Source organism: Phascolarctos cinereus, unplaced genomic scaffold (assembly GCF_003287225.1).
Source record: "Phascolarctos cinereus isolate Bilbo 61053 unplaced genomic scaffold, phaCin_HiC Scaffold_2;HRSCAF=192, whole genome shotgun sequence".
Lineage (NCBI taxonomy): Eukaryota > Metazoa > Chordata > Mammalia > Diprotodontia > Phascolarctidae > Phascolarctos > Phascolarctos cinereus.
The window spans coordinates 192,320,535-192,340,709 of NW_027555625.1; the positions used below are offsets into that span (position 1 = coordinate 192,320,535).

At 36.5% G+C, this 20,175-nt stretch overlaps 1 protein-coding gene across 2 annotated transcripts in view; it reads left to right on the top strand.

The window, feature by feature from the left end:
• TRAPPC12 (trafficking protein particle complex subunit 12) overlaps positions 1–20,175 on the top strand; it is a 196,469-nt gene that overhangs the window by 74,159 nt on the left and 102,135 nt on the right. For both annotated transcript variants that reach the window (XM_078149747.1, XM_020965826.2), the window contains exon 5: positions 734–872. In XM_078149747.1, coding sequence (XP_078005873.1) covers positions 734–872 — 139 coding nt within the window. The remainder of the gene's footprint in view (positions 1–733; positions 873–20,175) is intronic.

Here is a 20,175-nt window from a genome sequence, read left to right on the forward strand (position 1 = left end):
TGTCCAAAGATTCAGGCAAGCCAGTGAATACCATCTACAATAAAAGCCTAAAAAGAACTGATTAATTTAAACAATGCATAGGGGTTAAGATTTACTAGGAGATTGATGCAGATAGACAACTGTGTAGGTATTAAATATTAAACACCCTGACCTTTATTAAACTAATTTTATGTGAATGATCTGGCAAACATATTTTAAAATTTTATAACTTTTTAATATGAAATGTTAGTTTAAAAAAATACGAAGATTTAAAGGTGACCATTTTGCAATCTTCAGTGAAAAACAATGATTGCACAAGGAACACATAAGTCAGAAAATATTTATAATGAAATTCAAACTTGATTACTGATAGCAAATTTTAAACCTCGAATTGATTTTCTCTTGCCCATTCAGGATGCCCTTGAGACGCTTACCCTTGGTCTTCATTGGTGTTTGCCCAGAAAATGCAAAATAATGTCCATATTGCCTCAGTAAGACATAGTTTTTTTTAAAAAAAAAAGAATGAAATATAATGAGAACAAGATTATCATCTCACTAAAATAATCAGTTCTGTATAACTAATAAAACTTAAGTTTCTTACTTAAAAAGTTGCATTTGTCTTCTCATTATGTACAAAGTGCTTTCATAGAGTTGTTTAACGTGCAGACATTCATACTAAATCTTTTAGAAAAGAAGAATTTAAAAAATTTTATCTATGAGATAATGACTTTGCATCTCTCTTTTTAATGTTTAGCTGTGGTTCGTGAGGCTGGCACTGTTAGTGAAGCTGAGCCTTTTCCAGAATGCTGAAATGGAGTTTGAGCCTTTTGGGAATCTGGACCAGCCTGATCTTTATTATGAGTACTACCCTCATGTGTATCCTGGACGAAGGGGTAAGGCAAATTTACTACTGAGCTATGACTATAAAGGGACTTTGCTTTGAGTTTTAAAAAGCTTGACAGATTTTTCTCCTTTAATTTTTCTTAACCTCACTAATTCCATACAATGAAATGTGTAGAATTGGCCCACCTTCCTGATTTAGAGAATGATTTCACTGACAAATTTTAAGTAGGACAAAGATAATGTATAGTTTGAAATAGGAAGTAAAAGAAACTAGGAGCGGGAAGACTAACTATCCAGGCTATGTCATTCTTGAACCATGAGGCCATGAAAAAGAGAGAAGGGGTCAAATATAAACTCTACTACCTCCCAAAACAGTGCATGCTACTTGTGCATAAATCTAATGGTTAGGAAGTTTTACTTCTATCAGTTATTTGTTTCTTTGCAACTTTCTCTTCATTGTTCCTAGTTATGTATTCCAGAGCCAAGCAGAGTAAGTACACTCTCTCTGCCATTTGAAAGCCTTCCAAATAAGAATAATACATTCCCCCTAAAGTCTTATCTTCTCTAGGAACATTCACAGTCCCTTCATTTGATTCACATATGCCATGGCCTTGAGGTCATTCACCATCCTGGTTGTTTGCCTCTGGATATTCTCCACATTCTCAATGTCCTTCCTTAAATGTGATACTTAGAATTGAATAAAATATTTCAGATGTGGTCTCATCAGAGCAGGAGATGCTGGGAATGTCATCTCCCCAGTCTGGAAGACTCTACCTTTCAGAGTAGCCAAACAAAGGTTAGAGTTACATGTGAAGAGGCAAAGAAATGTTCCCCAGGCATGTGGCATCACTTTTAACCCCCTGCCAATCTACATCATTTGTTATTTTGTGAGTAAGGTATAATGATTCTTTCTGTGGAATCAGAAGGGAATGGTAAGGAGAATTGCTATTACCCAAAGTAGGTACATTCTCTCCTCCCTCCCTCTAGCAACCTCATCCCCAGCCTCTGACTCTCACATGTTTATATGGCAGTACAGAAATGTCAAAGCCAGGAAATGTGTACATTAATGGAAAAATTGGGTATACCCTGATCATTGCTTCATGTTTCTGAGAAATGAAACCTGTAAGATCAACTGGAAGGTTTAAGAAGGATTTTTGAAATATTAATATTACTATTGTCTCCTTATTCAACTTTACTTGGCAGAGATGTGGAGACAGGGAAATCCCTCATTTTATATAGACATGTAGATATCCAGGATTCTGTTATAACTGAGATCAGCCAAATAAATCTCAATACTCTTCTCTAAATCTTTCTTCTTAAATGTTCGCATTCAAATAGAGTGTGAACTTTTGTCATAAAGAACAGTGTCATACCCTTTCTCTATTTGTAAGATTATTAAGTTGACTGAATCTGTCCTCTCTTACCTATCATTATTCCCAATACTCTCCATACTAATTTTTCTACCCTTTTTCTATAATGAGTAAGGCTTGATATATAAAACCAAGGTGATGCACTAGATTTTCAGTTGTGCAAGGGATAATAATCTAATTTGTGGATTAGCCAATATCCTTAATTCTCATTATCTTTTTTGCTTGTTATCTACCTTTGGTCACTTGAGATTCATCCATAACTAGGCATATTTACCTATTTCCAAGCAGTGAAATTATGACTGCCTCAAAACAGTGAAATACATTAGTTTTGCTTTCTTTGAATAGTTGTAATAAAAGGGTAATGTAATGAAAAGTTAAAATAATTGGCTGCAGCAAGGTTTTAGGATTGTCATCTATTTACCAGATTATATATAGCCTTCATTAGTTTGCTTAACCAAGGTGGTGCCTTGTGTCATGGAACTATTGGGGGTTTTACCAGGCCCTTCAAGTCCTTAGACATAGCAGCAATCCTTTCATTCTTCTCCCTGCATCTCTATGTCATCACCTCAATGGTATGTAGATAGAACAAACTAATAGAGAAAAGATTGTGTGCTGGTACCCATTTCTTTATATCAACAACTAATCCAGCACAGTGAGTAGAGTGCTGGACTTGGAGTCAGAAAGATGTGTTTTCAAATCTATCTTCAGGTATTTACTTGCTGTATAACTTTGGGCGAGTCATTTAAACTCTGCCTTAGTTTTCTGATCTGTAAAGTAGGAATAATAATAGTAACTACCTCCCAGCGTATGTGAAGATAAAATGAGCTAATATTTGTTAAGCACTCTGCAAACTTTAAAGTACTATAAAAATGCTGCTATTATTGTTATTACTACTACTATTAATAATATTCTAAAACTGTTTTTTGGTCCAGTGCTGGTAAATATGTACAAATTTATAGCACACAAAGGCCTCTTTTAATATGATTGACCCAAAAGTTCCCTAGTGATGCTTGGGCAGCTAGGTAGTACAGTCGATAAAGTGCCAGGCCTGAGGTGAAGAAGACTCAACTTCCTGAGTTCAAATCTGGCCTTAGACAATTTGCTATGTGTGTGACCCCTGGCAAGTTACTTGACCCTGTTTGCCCCAGTTCCTCATCTGTAAAAATGAGCTGAGAAGGAAATGACAAACCACTCCAGTATTTTTGCAGAAAAAACCCGAATGGGATCATGAAGAGTCAGATATAATTGAAAAATGACTGAACAGCAACAGTGATGCTCACAGTTACTGAGAATGCTCTGAGTTTTTTAACCCCATTGAGGTCTCTGCAAATTGAAAATTCAGAATTTTGCAAATATATAAGCCACTTTTGGTGAGTTTCATGTGGTTGTTTATGTGGTAGACATTTCCAGGGTTTCTTAAGGCTGAAACTACTGGCCCTTTCTTGAACTAACATCTTCCCACTCAGGGACAATTGAAATCCTATAATTCAAGAATGATATTGGGGCGGGGGTGGGGGGAGAGGGGAGTTTCTAGGGTCTAGTAATTCATCACTGTACCAGTGTTTATTGCTACCAGAATCTTTACATATAGTGAGTATTCTTTAAATCCATGTTAACTTAAAAAAACAGTGCTGCAATGTATTTGTCAGTGCTGAAGTCCAGTCTTAATGAAGAGAAAAGTTATAAATATGATAGAGGAATAGCTTTAAAAGGAGAAGACAAAGTCCTGAGTTAAAGAAGAGGAGTGCCTTTTTTATGCTTAAGAATTTTTTTTCCCTAAGGGTGTGCAGATCAGAAAACATGCTTTTGATTGTCCCTGAAACTAAATTGCATTGGGATATGGATAAAGAGAAGATAGTAGCTATGCATCATTAAGCAGCTAATTTAAATTGTGAAATAAACATAAATCATACATATATTTTAGTGAAAGTATATTAACATTCATCCAGAATAATATGCTGAATGTTTACTAATTTTTCTTCTCATTTTGTGGTGTAACAAGCATAAACGTAAGATTTTGATTCATTTATTTCATTTCAGTTCGCAATGTATTAGAAAAGCAAGTCATTAAAATGTACTTTCAGAAAAGACTATAGCGACACAAACAAATTACTTTTATGAATGAGCTTTAATACATTTTATTTAAATATTGTGCATAATTTTACCCATTCAAAATATTCATAACAAGAAATGTAATAAATCATATCTTAGAATCATGTCATTTTCCTTATTCTATAGCCAGGAAGGGAAATAGTATTATGGTATTATCTATCCCTCTGACATTTCTAGCAATTTTATGTAGTTACTTCTACATACTTCTGGCAATTGGGGAAAATATAAGCTACAATAAGTTTTTCTTTTAGCTACCCATCAGTGGTAAGTGTCTTTTTTTGTTTCCTCCCTTCCACTTGAAGGTTTGATTGATAAGGCAAGACCAGTTCAGGACAGAGGCTTTATTTCGCTTTGAACTTAGACAGAAGTAATATTTTTAAAAAACTCAATATTCTTGTGACTTCTAATGGTCTTGGCCCTGAGTTGAAACTTTGTTGAGCCTCACTTTTTCTCATTCATAAAATTAAGGGAATTAAAACTAAATTATGACTAAAGCCCTTTCCTGCTCTAAATTCTGTGATTCTCTGGTGGGTTCCTCCTCTGGAGGATTTAGCGAGAGGGAAGTCGAGAGTGGTATTTAATCCTTTATAGCATGGGAACCAGTTTCTTTTCTCTTCCGCACTCTAGCCCTTTCCTCTCCTTTTTTTTCTTTTTCCCTTCCCTTCTTAAACTTTAGGTCTCCCAGTAATACTTTGAGTAATAGCTTGGTGTAACATACACTTGGATTTTGCATCTTACTCTAACTTATGGACTGAAGAAGATGGAATTGGAGTCATTTTGTGTGTCCGATTTACTATTTAGAAACTAAGAAGTCATAAACCTTAAGTTTATTGAACTTCTACAGAGAATATTTAAAAATAATACTTTATCATATCATATATTTGACCCTTCATGTTTAAACTTAACAAGTGAGATCTTTTGCCTACAACTGTCCTAGCACTTAAGAAAATCTAGAAAATTAGTCTTGGATATACTAATATGGGGCAGGTAGGTGGTATAGTAGATAGAGTGCAGGGATTAGAGTCAGAAGACTCAAAATCCTGAGTTCATATCTGGTCTTAGACACTTATTAGCTGTGTGACCCTGGACAAGTCACCTAACCCTATTTGCCTCAGTTTCCTCATCTGTAAAATGAGCTGGAGAAGGAAATGGCAAATTACTTCAGTGTCTCTGCCAAGAAAACTCCAAATGGGGTCACAAAGAGGCAGGCATGACTAAAAAATGACTGAACAACAGCAACACCCTGATAGAAGATATCAAAACAATAAAGTTGAGATAGCTTTTGGAAAACTCTCTGTTAGATGTCTGGATATTCAGCGTTGAATACTCTATATTGGGATGGCATATATTAATGAAGGAAGGCAGGAAAAATTGGCAAATGGGTTTTTAGGTTACTTATCATAATTTCTGTTCCTCTTTTTACCTGGAAACAGAATTTCTTTGTAAACAATTTATAAATATGCAACCAGAATCCTATTTTATTTGATCTCAGAAGATATCACAATTATGTCATTCAAATTTCATTGTATGATATAAATCTATTTTATGTATATATCTTATAATAAGCACTTATTTATATAAAGATTTACAAAGTATTTTTACATAAGCTATCTTTTTTGATTCTCATAATACTGTTATGCAGTGAGTAGTGTAAATATTTTTAAAAGTAAGGAAAATGAAAGTCATAAGAGGTTACATGACTTGCCCAGGTTCTCACAAACTATCCTACATTTTTTGGCTCCAAGTCCAAGATTCTACATAGATGAAAAAGTAGATTTATGAAATAGTAGTTATCAGTGTCCTCTTTGTTGCCATTTTTTGGTAATAATAATGTTGGCAATTCTATGCATCTATTTGATATCTTACTGTTCTTCAGATGCCTTAAGAAACCATTCCTCACTACCCTCAAAATTGAGTCACCCTAGTATCGACTTCTTTTGTTTATTCTTGACTATTTGTGTATACTTTAGCTATTTTTCTCACTTTTGCTTTCTTTAGTACTGTTTATGTCTCAGTGAAAACTAGATGAATCATTGTTTGTGAATAGGTTCTATCAGAAAATCACAAATATGTATATATTTATTACCAACTATTGAAAGTTTTTCATCCAGTAATGAAATTTTTGAAATTTTATTTTCACTTATTCTTTTTCCTCTCTTTTGCATTTATTCATACAGTTTAGTTCTTTTTTAGTTCAAAAATCTTGTTGATTTCTAGTTCATTTCTCTTTAATTTTTCTGTGGGGGCAAAAATACCGGAAATACTGCCAGGAACTGTATCAATAAACTTTGTAGGACCGATTTCATTTGTGTAACGCGTGCTCTGAAACTCCTATCCCAGTTCCCACTCCCACTGATGAGTCAGGTCTGTGGAGCCGAGCTACTACATCTTTCCTCACGGTTCCCTAGCGGTAATCCTGAGAAGAGTTCAGACAAGTGCCGTCTTTCTAATGTTACAGCTCGTGAGCCTCCATGGAAAGGACAACTCAGGAGCTTTTTACTTCCCTGATCATCTGCTGCTGTCATTTAGTCAGCCAGACAGTTGGCTTTTGATGCATCTTTACTAAAGTGGTCTAATAAGAATAGTTTGTATAAAACATCCTCCTAAAAAAGGTCTGTGACGACATCTCCCACAAATACATCCAGCTTCCAGGGGAAAGTGGGCTCAAGTTTAGAGAACACGTGTGGCCAAGAGATAATTCACAGCTCTTGGAAGTCTTTGCTAGAACCTCCAAAATATCCCCTTAGGCATGGTGTTTTTTTCCACTGGGTTCTATTCAGAGCCTTGAATCTGCCTTCCTCATCTCAACCTGTTTGTCTTTGGATCCCATTTTAGACACTGTCATCAGCTCTTCCAGGGGCACTGCTAGGACACCAGTGTGAATATGGGAGAGCCGAAATTCTTTAGTTCTCCAAAGTTTGAGGTCCTCTTTCAGTCAGAGGGCATGAAGATAGAGTACCTGAGCCTTTCCATCCCCCACCCAAGGTTGGTTTTTTTTTTTCGTTTTTGTTTTTGTTTTCCAGTGGTTTGGCCAGAGCACTTTTTCCTGGCTTGCTGCTTGTCCAGATTTCTGATGCCAGTTAGTTTTCCCTCAGTCAAGTCCCTCAGCCTAACCAAACAGACTTCCTATAGGGTAGTGTCCAGTCTTGTTTTCACACATGGAGAACGGTATAAATATGTTCTCACCTAATAAATGTATGAAGTATGATGTCATCACTTTAAGTGGAGTAATATAATTTATTTACTCAATTGACTTCTCTTGCATTTAATTTTTAAAAAATAATTAATAACAATGTTTGTGTAATACACTTTTTTGTAAGACAAGTTCCCCTCCTAGAAAATCTTGAGTACTATAAATTATATTTCCTTACTAAATTTGACTTTCTTATAAATATGCCCTTGTAAGATACAATACTTCATTACAAAACCTCCTAAAGGGAAGTTCCAGAGGTAGAGTGAGGTGGCTTCATGTTTTATCACACTTAAGGGAATGGTCTATTTATTCCTTGACATCAGAAATCTTACTTGGGTTCTTCGTGTAGCTATTGAAGCAAAACTGAACTTAGTCTTGATAAGGAAGCCAAATTAAAGCTATTTTATGTAAGTTTCTTTATAGTCTATAATATCATTAGAAAGAGAATTATTTCAAAGAAATTCTAAAGTCTATTTTGTTGAAGAGATTTAGGGCTTAGAATTAGTAAGCCCTTTCTTAAACCTTTTCTCACTGTTTGGCCTCCTGTCTTTAGTATTCAGGAACATTCAGCTTTTTCTTGTTTTGTAATTTTATGGTTCAAAGATGTCTGTGTGGTCATCTAACTCAGTCCGCTTCCTGATACATGAATCCCACCTACAGCACTCCCAGTAAGTGGTCATCCAGCTGCTGCTCAGACACTTCTGGTTATAGGGATTCCTGTATCCAGTGAGGGAACTCATTCTATTTTCCTGCAGTTCTCATTATTAGGAAGTTCTTCCTTAGGCTGAACTGCATTCTGCTTTCTTATAACTTTCTGCCACTGGCTCTACTCCTGAGTTCTAAAATTGCCTAGTTTGAGTTTGTTGTTTTTCTTCTATGCAGCAGCCCTTCAGCTCTTTAAAGGAAACTGTTATGTCTACTCTTGTCTTCTCCAGGCTAAACATCCCCAGTTCCTTTAATCATTCTTTTTTCTTTTTTGATGATAAACTAGCTTTTATATAGGGTGTAGAGTATACAAAGTGTTTTTCTTTTTTCTTTACGTTTGTTTTTAAAACTGAGTTCCAGATTCTCTCCCTTTCTCCCTCCCCACTCCTCCTCATTGAGAAGGCGAGCAGTTGCATATAGGTTATGTATGTATAGTTCAATCATTCTTCTTATGCCAGACTTTCGAGTTCCTGCTCTATCTTGCTTGCCCTCCTCTAGACACACAAAAATGTCCCCATGACTGAACACAACAACCAGGGTATGATTTTCCTACTTCATTTCCATTGAGTGCTATGTCTAATTTTTTTCCTTATTTGCTTTCACTCTTTGTAACCTGAATATGTGCAGGGCCTTTTCAATAGCATTAGATTAATAAGCTAAAGCACATGAAAATGGATCTTTTTTATTTTTCATTTTTCTTTTCATATCTCTTCTAAAAAGAGTTACAAATAAATTTTTCTTTTCATATCTCTTCTAAAAGGAGTTACAAATACAAAATAAAAAGATTAATAAGCTAAAGCACATGAAAATGGATCTTTTTTATTTTTCATTTTTCTTTTCATATCTCTTCTAAAAAGAGTTACAAATAAAAAGGCTTTAAGAGAATTACTCCTTACCCAAATGCTAACATAAACATGATTTTTTTTGCTTTTTTTTTTTTGCTTGTCTTGCATCCAGATTTCCAGATTCAAATCAGAAAGAGATGAACATATTAAGCAACTCTTGCTATAAGTAGTGGTTGTGAGTGTTTTGAGTTCTAAAGCATGTGCTTTAGAAAGCTATGAAGAAGGTTTTTCTTCTCGGTTTAGCAGCTGTGGAGAGAATAAGGTGTTGGATACAGGCTGCCAGGTTTTAATGAATTAGGATTAGGGAATGTTTGTTTACTTAATAAAAGATGAAGTAAATAAAAATATTAAATAAAAGATTAATAAAAGACAGAAATTGACTTGAAGAAATAGTATAGTAATAATGAGGCCAAAACTGTTTCATTTTTGTCTTTATATCCACAGCACCTAGCACAGTGCCCATTAGTACTAAGTAGGTGTTGAACTTTGTTCCTGAAGAGAAAGAACCAAAATTACATCACAATATTACATTCCACTGTGAGTAATCAGACCAATATGATTTTGGAATGCTCTAGCACAAGTACAGGCACAAATAGTCCATGTGAACATTAGCAGTGGGTTCCCTAAATTTGTACATCTAATGTTTCTTTTGAGCTGCTTCAATTTTGCTTTGCTCATAGAGCACACCACCTTCTCTGATAAGGGCACACCATGCTGAGTGCTCACATGCCAGTGCCTCCCATGTCACACAATCAATTCCAAAGTTTGCAAGAGAGACCTTGTGAGCACTTGCCATGTGTGAGTTCTCCATAAAATAGTCCTTTTGGTAAGCATACATTTAGCATTTGAACAACATGGGCAGCCCATTGTAATTGTACTCTCTGCAGTAGAGTTTGAATGCTTGGCTGTTTAGTTTGAGAAAGTACCTCAGTGTCTGGTATCTTATGCTGCCAGATGATCTTCAGAATCTTCCTAAGACAATTCAAATGGAAGTGATTCCATTTCCTGGCATGGCATTGGTATACTGTCCAGGTTTCGCAGACATACAACAATGAGGTCAGCACAACAGCTCTATAGACCTTCAGTTTATTAGTCAGTATAATACCTCTTCTCTCCCACACTTTCCTTTAAAGCCTCCCAAACACTGAGCTGGTTCTAGCAATGCATGCATCACCCTTATTATCAATGTGTATATCCCTAGAAAGTATACCGCCAAGGTAAGTTTACTTACCTACGGCATTCAGAACTTCTCCATTTGCTGTAACCATTTGTTCCATGTATGGATGGTGTGGTGCTGGCTGATGGAGCACCTGTGTTTTCCTGGTATTAATTGTTAGCCCAAAGTTAACACAAGCAGCAGAGAATCAATCCATACTTTGTTGCATCTCAGTTTTCAGAGGCTGCATTGAGTGCAAAATCATCTGTGAACGAAAAGTCATATACCAGCACTCCCTCCACTTTAGTCTTAGCTTGTAGCCTTTGCAAGTTGAAGGATTTACCATTAGTGCGGTAGCTAACCTTGATGCCACGTTCATCCTCATTGAAAGCATTTGACGACATGGCTGAAAGCATCATATTAAAAAGCATGGGAGCAAGCACACAGCTTTGTTTCACTCCATTGATGACTGGGAAAGCATGAGAGCATCATCCATTATCCAGAACCTGGGCAAGCATGCCATCGTGAAATTGGCATACAATAATGATGAACTTCTCCAGGTAAACAAATTTTGACATAATTTTCCATAAGCCCTTGTGACTGACAGTTTCAAAGGCCTTGGTCAAATCTACAGACATTGTGTACAGACCTCAGTTCTGCTCTTGACATTTTTCCTGGAGTTGTCGGGCAGCAAACATCATATCAACCAATCCTTGGCCCTTTCTGAAGCCACACTGGCTCTCAGGTAGATGACCATCTTCCAGGTGACAGATCAGCCTATTAAAGAAGACTCTGGCAAGAATCTTTCCAGCAATGACTAAGATACCCCACTGTGATTGTCACAGGACAGTCTATTTCCTTTACCTTTATAGAGATGGACAGGCATCCTTAAACTCTTGGGGAAATAACCTCCTCTTGCCATATAATCTGGAAAATTTCAGTCAGCTTTTGTATGAGCAATGGACCCCCCACCTTGTAAATCTCAACTGGAATAGAATCAGCACCAGGCATTTTGTCACAGAAGAGGAGCTTAATGACATTCAAAGCCTCTTCTTTGCTTGGAACTTCAGCCAAGAAAGGATTGACTTCAACCTGAGGTAAACAGTCAGTGGCTTCAACATCAATTGATGATCCTCTGTTGAGAACACTGTGGAAGTGTTCAGCCCATCTCTCTAGGATCATGTCCTTATTAGCTAATCAGTGTTGAGCCATGAGCACTGAGAAGTTGAGATGCGCCATGGGTCTTTGGCCCATAAATAGCCTTCAGAGCATTGTAAAAACACTTTGGGTTGTTACTGTCAGCATAAAACTGAATTTCATCTGCTGATGAAATTTCATTTTTCATTACTGAGCCAAGAATCCTGCATCTCTCTAAATTTTGCTTATACTTTACTTTTTTTTGGGGGGGGGGAAGTTTGGTGAGGTACCCAGAGTTAAGTGATTTGCCCAGGGTCACACAGCTAGTGTTATGTGTCAGACCAGATTTGAACTCAGGTCCTCCTGACTCCAAGACCGGAACTCTATCCACTGCACCACCTAGCTGCCCGTGTACTTTACTTTTGATGGAATTAAATACTGTTTTCTTAGAGATGGATGAATTATCCTGCTGGTAAACCCTGTGGAGTTCTTGTTTTTCATTTAGCAGCTTCTGAATTTCCCCATTATTTTCATCAAACCAGTCTTGATGTTTGCAAGTGTTCTGACCCAAATGAGCAAATGCAGTGTTGTACACCAGATCTCTAAAAGCTGCCCACTCCTTTTCTGCCCCACTGTTGCCAACTGTGTGTTGGCTCAACTTTCCCTCCAAGTTAGCAACAAACTGTAACTGCTCAAAGAAGCACTATAATCTGTTGACATTTATTCTTCTGGCAGTCATTTTGCTTTGGGGCTACCACTTTTTTGAAAGTGAATATTTAGCTTGGAGAGGATAAGTCTATGATCAGTCCAGCACTCTGCCATACATTGCCTTTATTACTCTCACATCCTGTCTGTCTCTTCTCCTTACAATCACATAATCTATTAAATGCCAATTTTTGCTACAAGGGTGTATCCACGAAGTTTTATTGCATTTAGATAAATGGAAGACAGTGTTAGTGATGAGAATGTCATATGATACACAAGTCATCAGTAGTAAGTCACCGTTGCTATTGCTGTTTCCAACTCCATTCCTCCCAACGACTCCCTGCCATGTCTAGTAGTCAGAGCATTAAAGTCACATAAAATTAAAAGCTTGTCCTCTTTTGGCACATTGATGATAAGGGTCTCCAGGTCTTCATAAAATTTTTCTTTGGCCTCATCAGGATTCTCATGTTGGGAGCATAAGCATTGATGATGGTGGTGTGGTGTTTTCCTGCAAGTGGCAATTGCATTGTCATGAGCCTGTTGTTCACTCCTTTTGGTAGGCATACAAATTTATTAAGTAGATTAGTTTTAATTGCAAAACCTACACTAGCTTCACTGTTTCCCCTTCACTGTGGCCACTCCCAAAAAGCTTGTATCCAGCTCCACCTTCAGTAAACTGGCCTTCATTTGCCAGCCTTGTTTCACTCAGGGCTGCTATTTGGGTACAATAACTGCTTTTCTCTCAAAACAAGAGCTGTTCATCTTTCAGGTCTACTGGATTTCATGTTTTCTGTAAGTGTGCACACATCCCATGTACTGATGATGGGTGGAATCATCTTTGCAGAAATTTTCGTACATTTTTTTGTGTGTTTCGACTGCAGGGTAAGATCCCCACCTGCTGCAGTAATCAGGCCAGGATTGGATATGCAGACAGCTTTTAGGGCACTTTTTCTAGCCCCTTCTTCACACCAGGAGGTGAGCAGTGCAGTCCTTAAAAGGATGCTCAGACATCCCAGGTTGCTGCCGAATCCAACTGTTGCTTCCGGTGGGAAGATGACTGTATTGCCTGCGCTGCCTACGTGCAGGGTTGTGACTACAGCAACCAGTGTATCCACACCTGCTGCTTCATCACTTGCCTGTCGCCATGGGACTTTGAGATAGGTAAAAATGTAAAATGGTCCAGGTGATGCCTTTTGATTCATGTGTAAATTGGATTTAAATGAGGCAGGGTTGCACAAAGTCATCAGGCTTGCTCTCTCTTCCAGAGTCATCACAGTCCAGTGGTAGGACAGAGTCAAGATGACTGGTGATGGCTTAAGATGCAGTGGATGACTCTGACATCTTCAATGTCTAACCAAGGTCTAAGTGCTCCACAGTGCCTGCATGGCCAAATTGTTCTGATCCAAGCATTCTGCCAGGGCAAGTCTTCACATGTTTGGGGTAGACACCTCCCCAACAACTCACAGACAGCCCTCAATTACCCTCAACTCGGTTTAGCCTATCTGCCAAAATGGTTAATCAGGGTGTGGCCATTGTGCATGCTGCAGCTGAGAGTTCACTGGATCAGGTGGACACCAAAGGTGGAGAACAGTTCTGAAAAGGGCTCAGAAGCCCTCACACCAGAGGGACTAGTCTTCCCTATACACACCCTACACCCCGCCTCCACATAGTAGATACTTAATAAATGCTTATTGCTTGATTTGATTGCATATCATAAGTACTTACCAAATGTTTTTGAGTGAATAAATGCTAACATATGAGAATCTAACTTTTTAATAGCAGCTTTATTTATTTTATTCCTTTTCATATTACTTTGATGAAAAGGGAGGCTATGTAAGTAAAATGCTATTCATCATCAGGAAATTAATGTTATTGTAAATTGTTTCACAACTTTTTCTTATACCACCCAAAATATTTGAAGGAAGATGCTTGTTTTCCCTCACAGCTTCATTTCTTCCCTAAAGGAGCTAAAGTTTCTTAGCTCATTGAATTTAGCAGTGGAAACAATATTAGGGATCATCTAATCCAACCCTTTCATTTTATAGATGAGGAAGCTAATTCTTAGAGAGAGGGAAGTGACATCTACGAAGTCACATGATATAACTAACTGAGCTGGAATTTTACCCCCAAGTCCAGAGTTCTTTCTCTTACATTACATGTTCTCTCCTTTTATCAGTTATAAAGATTGCCAAATAGGACCTACTCTAAAGATTTGTTCAGAGCAATTTGAGATTCTTAAACAATACTCTTTGCTGAAAATAATAAAACGTAACAACCATTAGACCTTTTCTGTTGCCTCTGCTCTAGCACCCTGTTAAAATAATTAGCCTTGTTGTAAGCCTAGAGCAATATAATGCCCCATTAACTGCTACTTTAGGGAGTTTACATTAGACAGAAAGTTAGGAGTACAATAATATTTTCTCTGAGCCCCCAGTTAGGGAAATTCTTAACATTTAGGCAGGTTCGAATCTCTGCCTTAATTTACATTTATATCTACATCTAGTTAATACTGGGCCTCTTGATGATTAAGGCAAAATTCAAGTTGCCAGAAATGTTTGGGTAAAGAAGTATCAGGGTATATTTATATTGTTTGTTGTTAGACAAATACCAGGAGGACAAACTGGGGGAAAAGCATATTTTTTTCCTGTTAATTTCTTACAGTTCTTAAGGAGAAGATTACATCTGAAGGAGATGGTTACATCTGGTGGCATCAGCTCAAGTCTTTTGCTCTAAGACTTTACTCCTTCCTCTCTATTGCCAGAACCTTAGACTAACCTGGCTTCCTCATTTTATATAAGCTCCAAAGTGTGTTGGCAAGTTTTCTCAGCCAATCAAAACACACTTTTTGTAAATATCACTTAAGTTCATCCAAGTACTTTTTACACTTAGTCTAAAGCCTGTGATTGAGATTGATTGATTGGTTTTTCTCACCTGGTTAAGTTACCAGAGCTAGCAAGATTAGCATTTTATCACTTACTTCAATGGGTATGGGAGAAGCTTATTACTATATTAGTAGCTAGTATTTAGGGTAACTAAGTCAGTGCTGAAGCTTAAGTAATTTGAGCACATAATGAGAGGATGGGACTCAGTGGAAAAGAACTTGATGTTGGGAAAGGTTTAAGGCAAAAGGAAAAGGAGATGGCAGAGGATGAGATGGGTAGATAATGTCATAGAAACAATGAACATGTGCTTGGACAGGCTTTGAGAGATAGAGGAGGATAGAAGGACCTGGCGTGCCATGGTCCATGGTATCACAGAGAGTTAGACATGACTGAACAATTTAACAACAACAACAAAAGCTAATATTTAGATAGCATTGTGCTGTGTGCTAGACACTGTGCTAAGTGCTTGAGGAAACTGAGGCCAATAGGAGTCAGCCAAATTATCCAAAGTCACACAGCTAGTGTCTGAAGCTGGATTTGAACTTAATCTTCCTGACTTTGGCTATCCACAGCTGCTTAGTTGCTGTTATCATGCCCCTACCAAAGTAGCTGCATCTTTTGGGTTCATCCTTGCCTTTAACAACTTACCCACACAATTCCATCACCTCCTTTCCCATTTCCTGCTTTTTAGTTGTGAAATATCGGTACAAGAGGATAGAATGAGGAAAAACAAAGTATATACAAATTTAGTGATTTCTTGCATCATGACCACTGAAGTTCTCAGCTGATGCTACATCTTTGGAGGTGGCATGTGTGGAGTTTGGAGCAGGAGAGATGGGTTTAGGGGAAAATATGAGCTCTATTTTGAACAAATTGAGTCTGAGGTACTTGTAGAACATTCAGACAGAAATGCCAGCAGGCAGTTGGTATTATGAGACCTAGTTAAGGAGGGAAATGAGAGTTGGATGTATAGATTTGGGAGTGATCTGCATAGAGGTGATCATTAAGACCATATGAGCTGATCACCCAGGAAGAAAGTAGAGAGAAAGATGAAAGGACAGTCCAGGACAGAGTCAAGATTTCAGGTGACCTGAAGGGCCATATACTAAGAGATATATACATGGCATGATATACTTCAGCCTGTTACAAGTAATGACTTACACATTAAGAAGTAGAATAAAAGATGACATTTGGGAAATATATAATCACAAAAGGAGATATATTAGCGAATGTAGGTAGAGCAAGGAACAACCTGAGTGCTGCACTGGTACCCCCATAATGTCAAAAGATTTTGTATGGTAGCTTTATGAGAGAAGATAGATAAGAGATCTCTGGAATCAAAAGTCATATATAAGTTTCATTCAATATCATCGGAGGCAACACACATCAGTAAGATCCTGTATCTTTTGAAGTAGGTGTACATATTGATGTCTTCCTTTGACATTGTAAAGAAATTTGAAGGACATACCTTACCAGCATAGTGTCATCAGATGTATCAAATCAGAGTTGAATTACTCAGATTAAAATTCTCCTTGAATTGTTAAGTTGGATAAATGTTCAAAATCAGCACTTTCTGTGATTCATTTGATCAATCAGAAAAGCAATGTATTGGCTTTTTACCTTCATTTAAGTAGAGACTTTATTGACAAGTCAGTAGAATTATATTACATTTTAGTCTTTAGTTTTATTATCTTTTGTGCTCAGTTTGATGCAATTTACCTAAATTTTAGAGCTCCATAATGCCAAAGTCATGAAAATATCATGATATACCTTTGTCACCTCTTAAGAGTCATTTGAATTTTTTTAAAACGTTCACCATTCTCCTTAGGTGAATTTTTTTAGTAGCTTAGTATTGCCACTATTCTAATTTCAAGGTCTTTCTCAACATCCTTCTGTCATAGGATTTCAAGAACAGTTATTCCTCTTCCTCTCTCTGTGAAGGAAAACACACTTCACATTATTCTTTGAACAAGAGAATGTATAGAGGATATTAAAAAAAATTTGATTTCTTGCTGTTCTCCTAGATAAATTCCTCTAAGGTTATATAAATAGAGAGAATGAATTACTTCAATATTATTTTCATATTTTGTTTTCTGTATATCTTTTAGCATTAACGCTAGTGGTAATATTTTGGATTTAAATAATGTTTCTTCTGCAGAGGATTCAAAGCATTTCCTTAATTCATTTAAAAACACAACATCTTTATGAAGTGAGTAGGATTATGTACTTATTATATTCCTGTTTAAATCAACAAGTCAAATCAACAAACATTTATTAAGCTCTTATTATGTAGTAGACACTATGCTAAGTGCTGGGGGTCCAAAGAAAAACAAAGCAGTCCCAGACATCAAGAAGCTCACATTCTGAGGCCATATACAAACAACTACATGCTTACAAGATATGGATATACAGATATAAAACTATCCGTATGTGTGTGTGTATGTATATGGGTATAGATATATTTTAGAGGTAATAATTAAGAGAAGGTACAAACATTGATGGATACCAAAAAAGCCTTCTTTCAGAAGGTGGGATTTGAACTGAATCTTGGAGGAAGCTAGGAAGTAGAGATAAATAAGAATTACAGGCATGGAGGGAACAGTCAGTCAAAAGGCATGGAGTCAGGAGATGGACTGTCATATGCAAGAAACAATTAAGAGGCCATTGTCACTGAATCATAAATTGTATAGAAGGGAGTAAAGTATAAGAAAACTGGAAAGGTAGGATGGGACCAGCTTACAAAAAGCTTTAGAAGTGAAACAGGATTTTATATTTGATCCCATAAATAGTAAAGAACTTCTGGAGTTTGATTAGGAGGATTACATGGACAGACCTATACTTGAGGAAAGTCACTGGCAACTGAATGAACAATAGGATGGAGTGGGGAAATTTGAGGCAGGGAGACCAGCCAGCAGGATGTTGCAATAATCTAAATGTGAGGTGATGAGGTCTTGCACCAGAGTAATATCTATGTCAGAGGAGATATGGTACTATATATGAGAGATGACCTGAAGGTAGAATCAACAGAACTTGGCAACAGATTGGATATGAGGAGTTGAAGATATAAGCCTGGGTCATTGGAAGGATAATCATGTCTTTATCAGTAACTGGGAAAGAGAATACATTCAGTTTTGAATATGTTGAGTTTAGATGTCTGTAGGACCTCCAATACAAGTTGTCTAATAGGCAGTGGAAGACAAGTGACTAGGGATCAAGAGAAAGGTTAGGGTTGAATAAATAGATCTGAGAATCATCTGCATAAAGATGATGATTGAATCCTTCTCAGCTGATGAGATCAACAAGGAGACAGAATAGAGAGAAGAAAAAAGGGCTGTGGACAGACTTGGGAGACACTTATGCTTAGCAAACATAAACTGGAGGAAAATACTACAAAGAAGACTGAGAAGGAGTGGTCAGACAGTTTGGAGAAGAAACAAAAGTGAGCAATGTCTTGAAAACCTAGAGATGAGACAATATCAAGAAGAGAAGTATTTTACACGTGAAAAGAAGAGGGCATATACAAGATTAAGGTTTTATATTCAATGTGGATCCTGTAGTAGAACCTTTTTGTCCTTTTTCTCTGTCCACTAGTACTTTGTGATCTTGTAATTAATTTGATTATTAGTCTGCTTCTTAAAATGAAGGTTATTTTGGGTTTGGGTGTTTTGTTTTTGGTGAAATGATGTTATGTCAATAATTTGTTCTTCGTGTACAGAGGGCATTCATGTACAATAGAGGGGATTATTGTTCAGGTAAGTGTTGGACTAGAAATTCTAATATACTTGCCAACTCTTGAGTTTTTATAATTCTAGTTTTATGATCCTGTGTTACTTTTATAACCTTTTAGATGCATTCTCTTCATAATGAAATTATATAGAAATAAAAAATTTTCTCTGAATACTGCTTTGGCTGTATCTCAAAAGTTTTGTTGTTTTGTTTCATTATTGTCATTTCTCTTAATTAAATCACCTTATTTTTATGATGTTTTTCAATCTAATTTTTAGTATTAAATTATTTAGTCTTTTAAATTTGAATAGGTCAAATAATTTTTATTGATAGTTTTGTTGTATTATAATCAGCAAATAATGTATTTAATATTTCTTTTCTGCATTTGTTTTTTTTTAATTTTTAATTAATTTATTTTGAATTACCAACAATCACTTCCATAAACTTTTGAGTTTTAAATGGAGAGTGCAGTCTGATATAGGCTATGCATAGTTATTCCTATTAAACATATTTGCACATTAGTGATGTTGTAGATAAGAATTAGAACCAATAGGAGGAACCACCAGAAAGAGGAAACAAAATACAACAAAAGAAAAAAAAATAGCAAATAGTATTCTTTGATCTGCATTCAAACTTTCTTTGGATGTGGGTAGCATTTTCCATCACAAGGCCTTTAGAGATGTCTTAGATCCTTGTATTGCTGAGAAGAGCTAAGTCTGTCAATATTAGTCATCACACAGCATGGCTATTGCTGTGTACAGTGTTATCCTGTTCTGCTCACTTCACTCAGCATCATTTCATATAAGACTTTTTAGGTTTTTCTAAAGTTTGCTTGCTCATTATTTCTTATAAAACAATAGCATTCCATTACATTCATATACCACAGCTTGTTCAGCCATTCCCCAATGATAGCCATCCCCTCAATTTCCAAGTCTTGGCCACCACAAAAAGAACGGCTATAAATATTTTTGTGCCTGTGGGTCCTTTTCCCATTTGTATGATTTCTTTGGGATACAGCCCTAGAAGTGGTATTGCTGGGTCAAAGGCTATGCACATTTTTATAGCCCTTTGGAAATAGTTCCAAATTGCTCTCCAGAATGGTTGGATCATTTTACAACTGCACCAACAATGCATTAGTGTTCCAGTTTTCCCACATCTCTAACATTTATTGTTTTCCTGTTTTGTCATGTTAGTCAATCTGATAGGTGTGATATGGTACCTCAGAGTTATTTTTATTTGCATTTCTCTAATTAACAGTGATTTAGAGCATTGTTTCATGTGACTATTAGTAGCTTTAATTTCTTCATTTGAAAACTGCCTGTTCATATCCTTTGATGATTTCTAAATTGGGGAATGACTTGTATTCTTATAAATTTGACTTAATTCTCTATATATTTTAGAAATGAGGGCTTTATCAGAGATAACTGTTTGTAAAAATTCTTTCCCAGTTTTCTGCTTCCCTCCTAATCTTGTTTGCATTGGCTTTATTTGTGCAAAATCTTTTCAATTTAATGTAATCAGA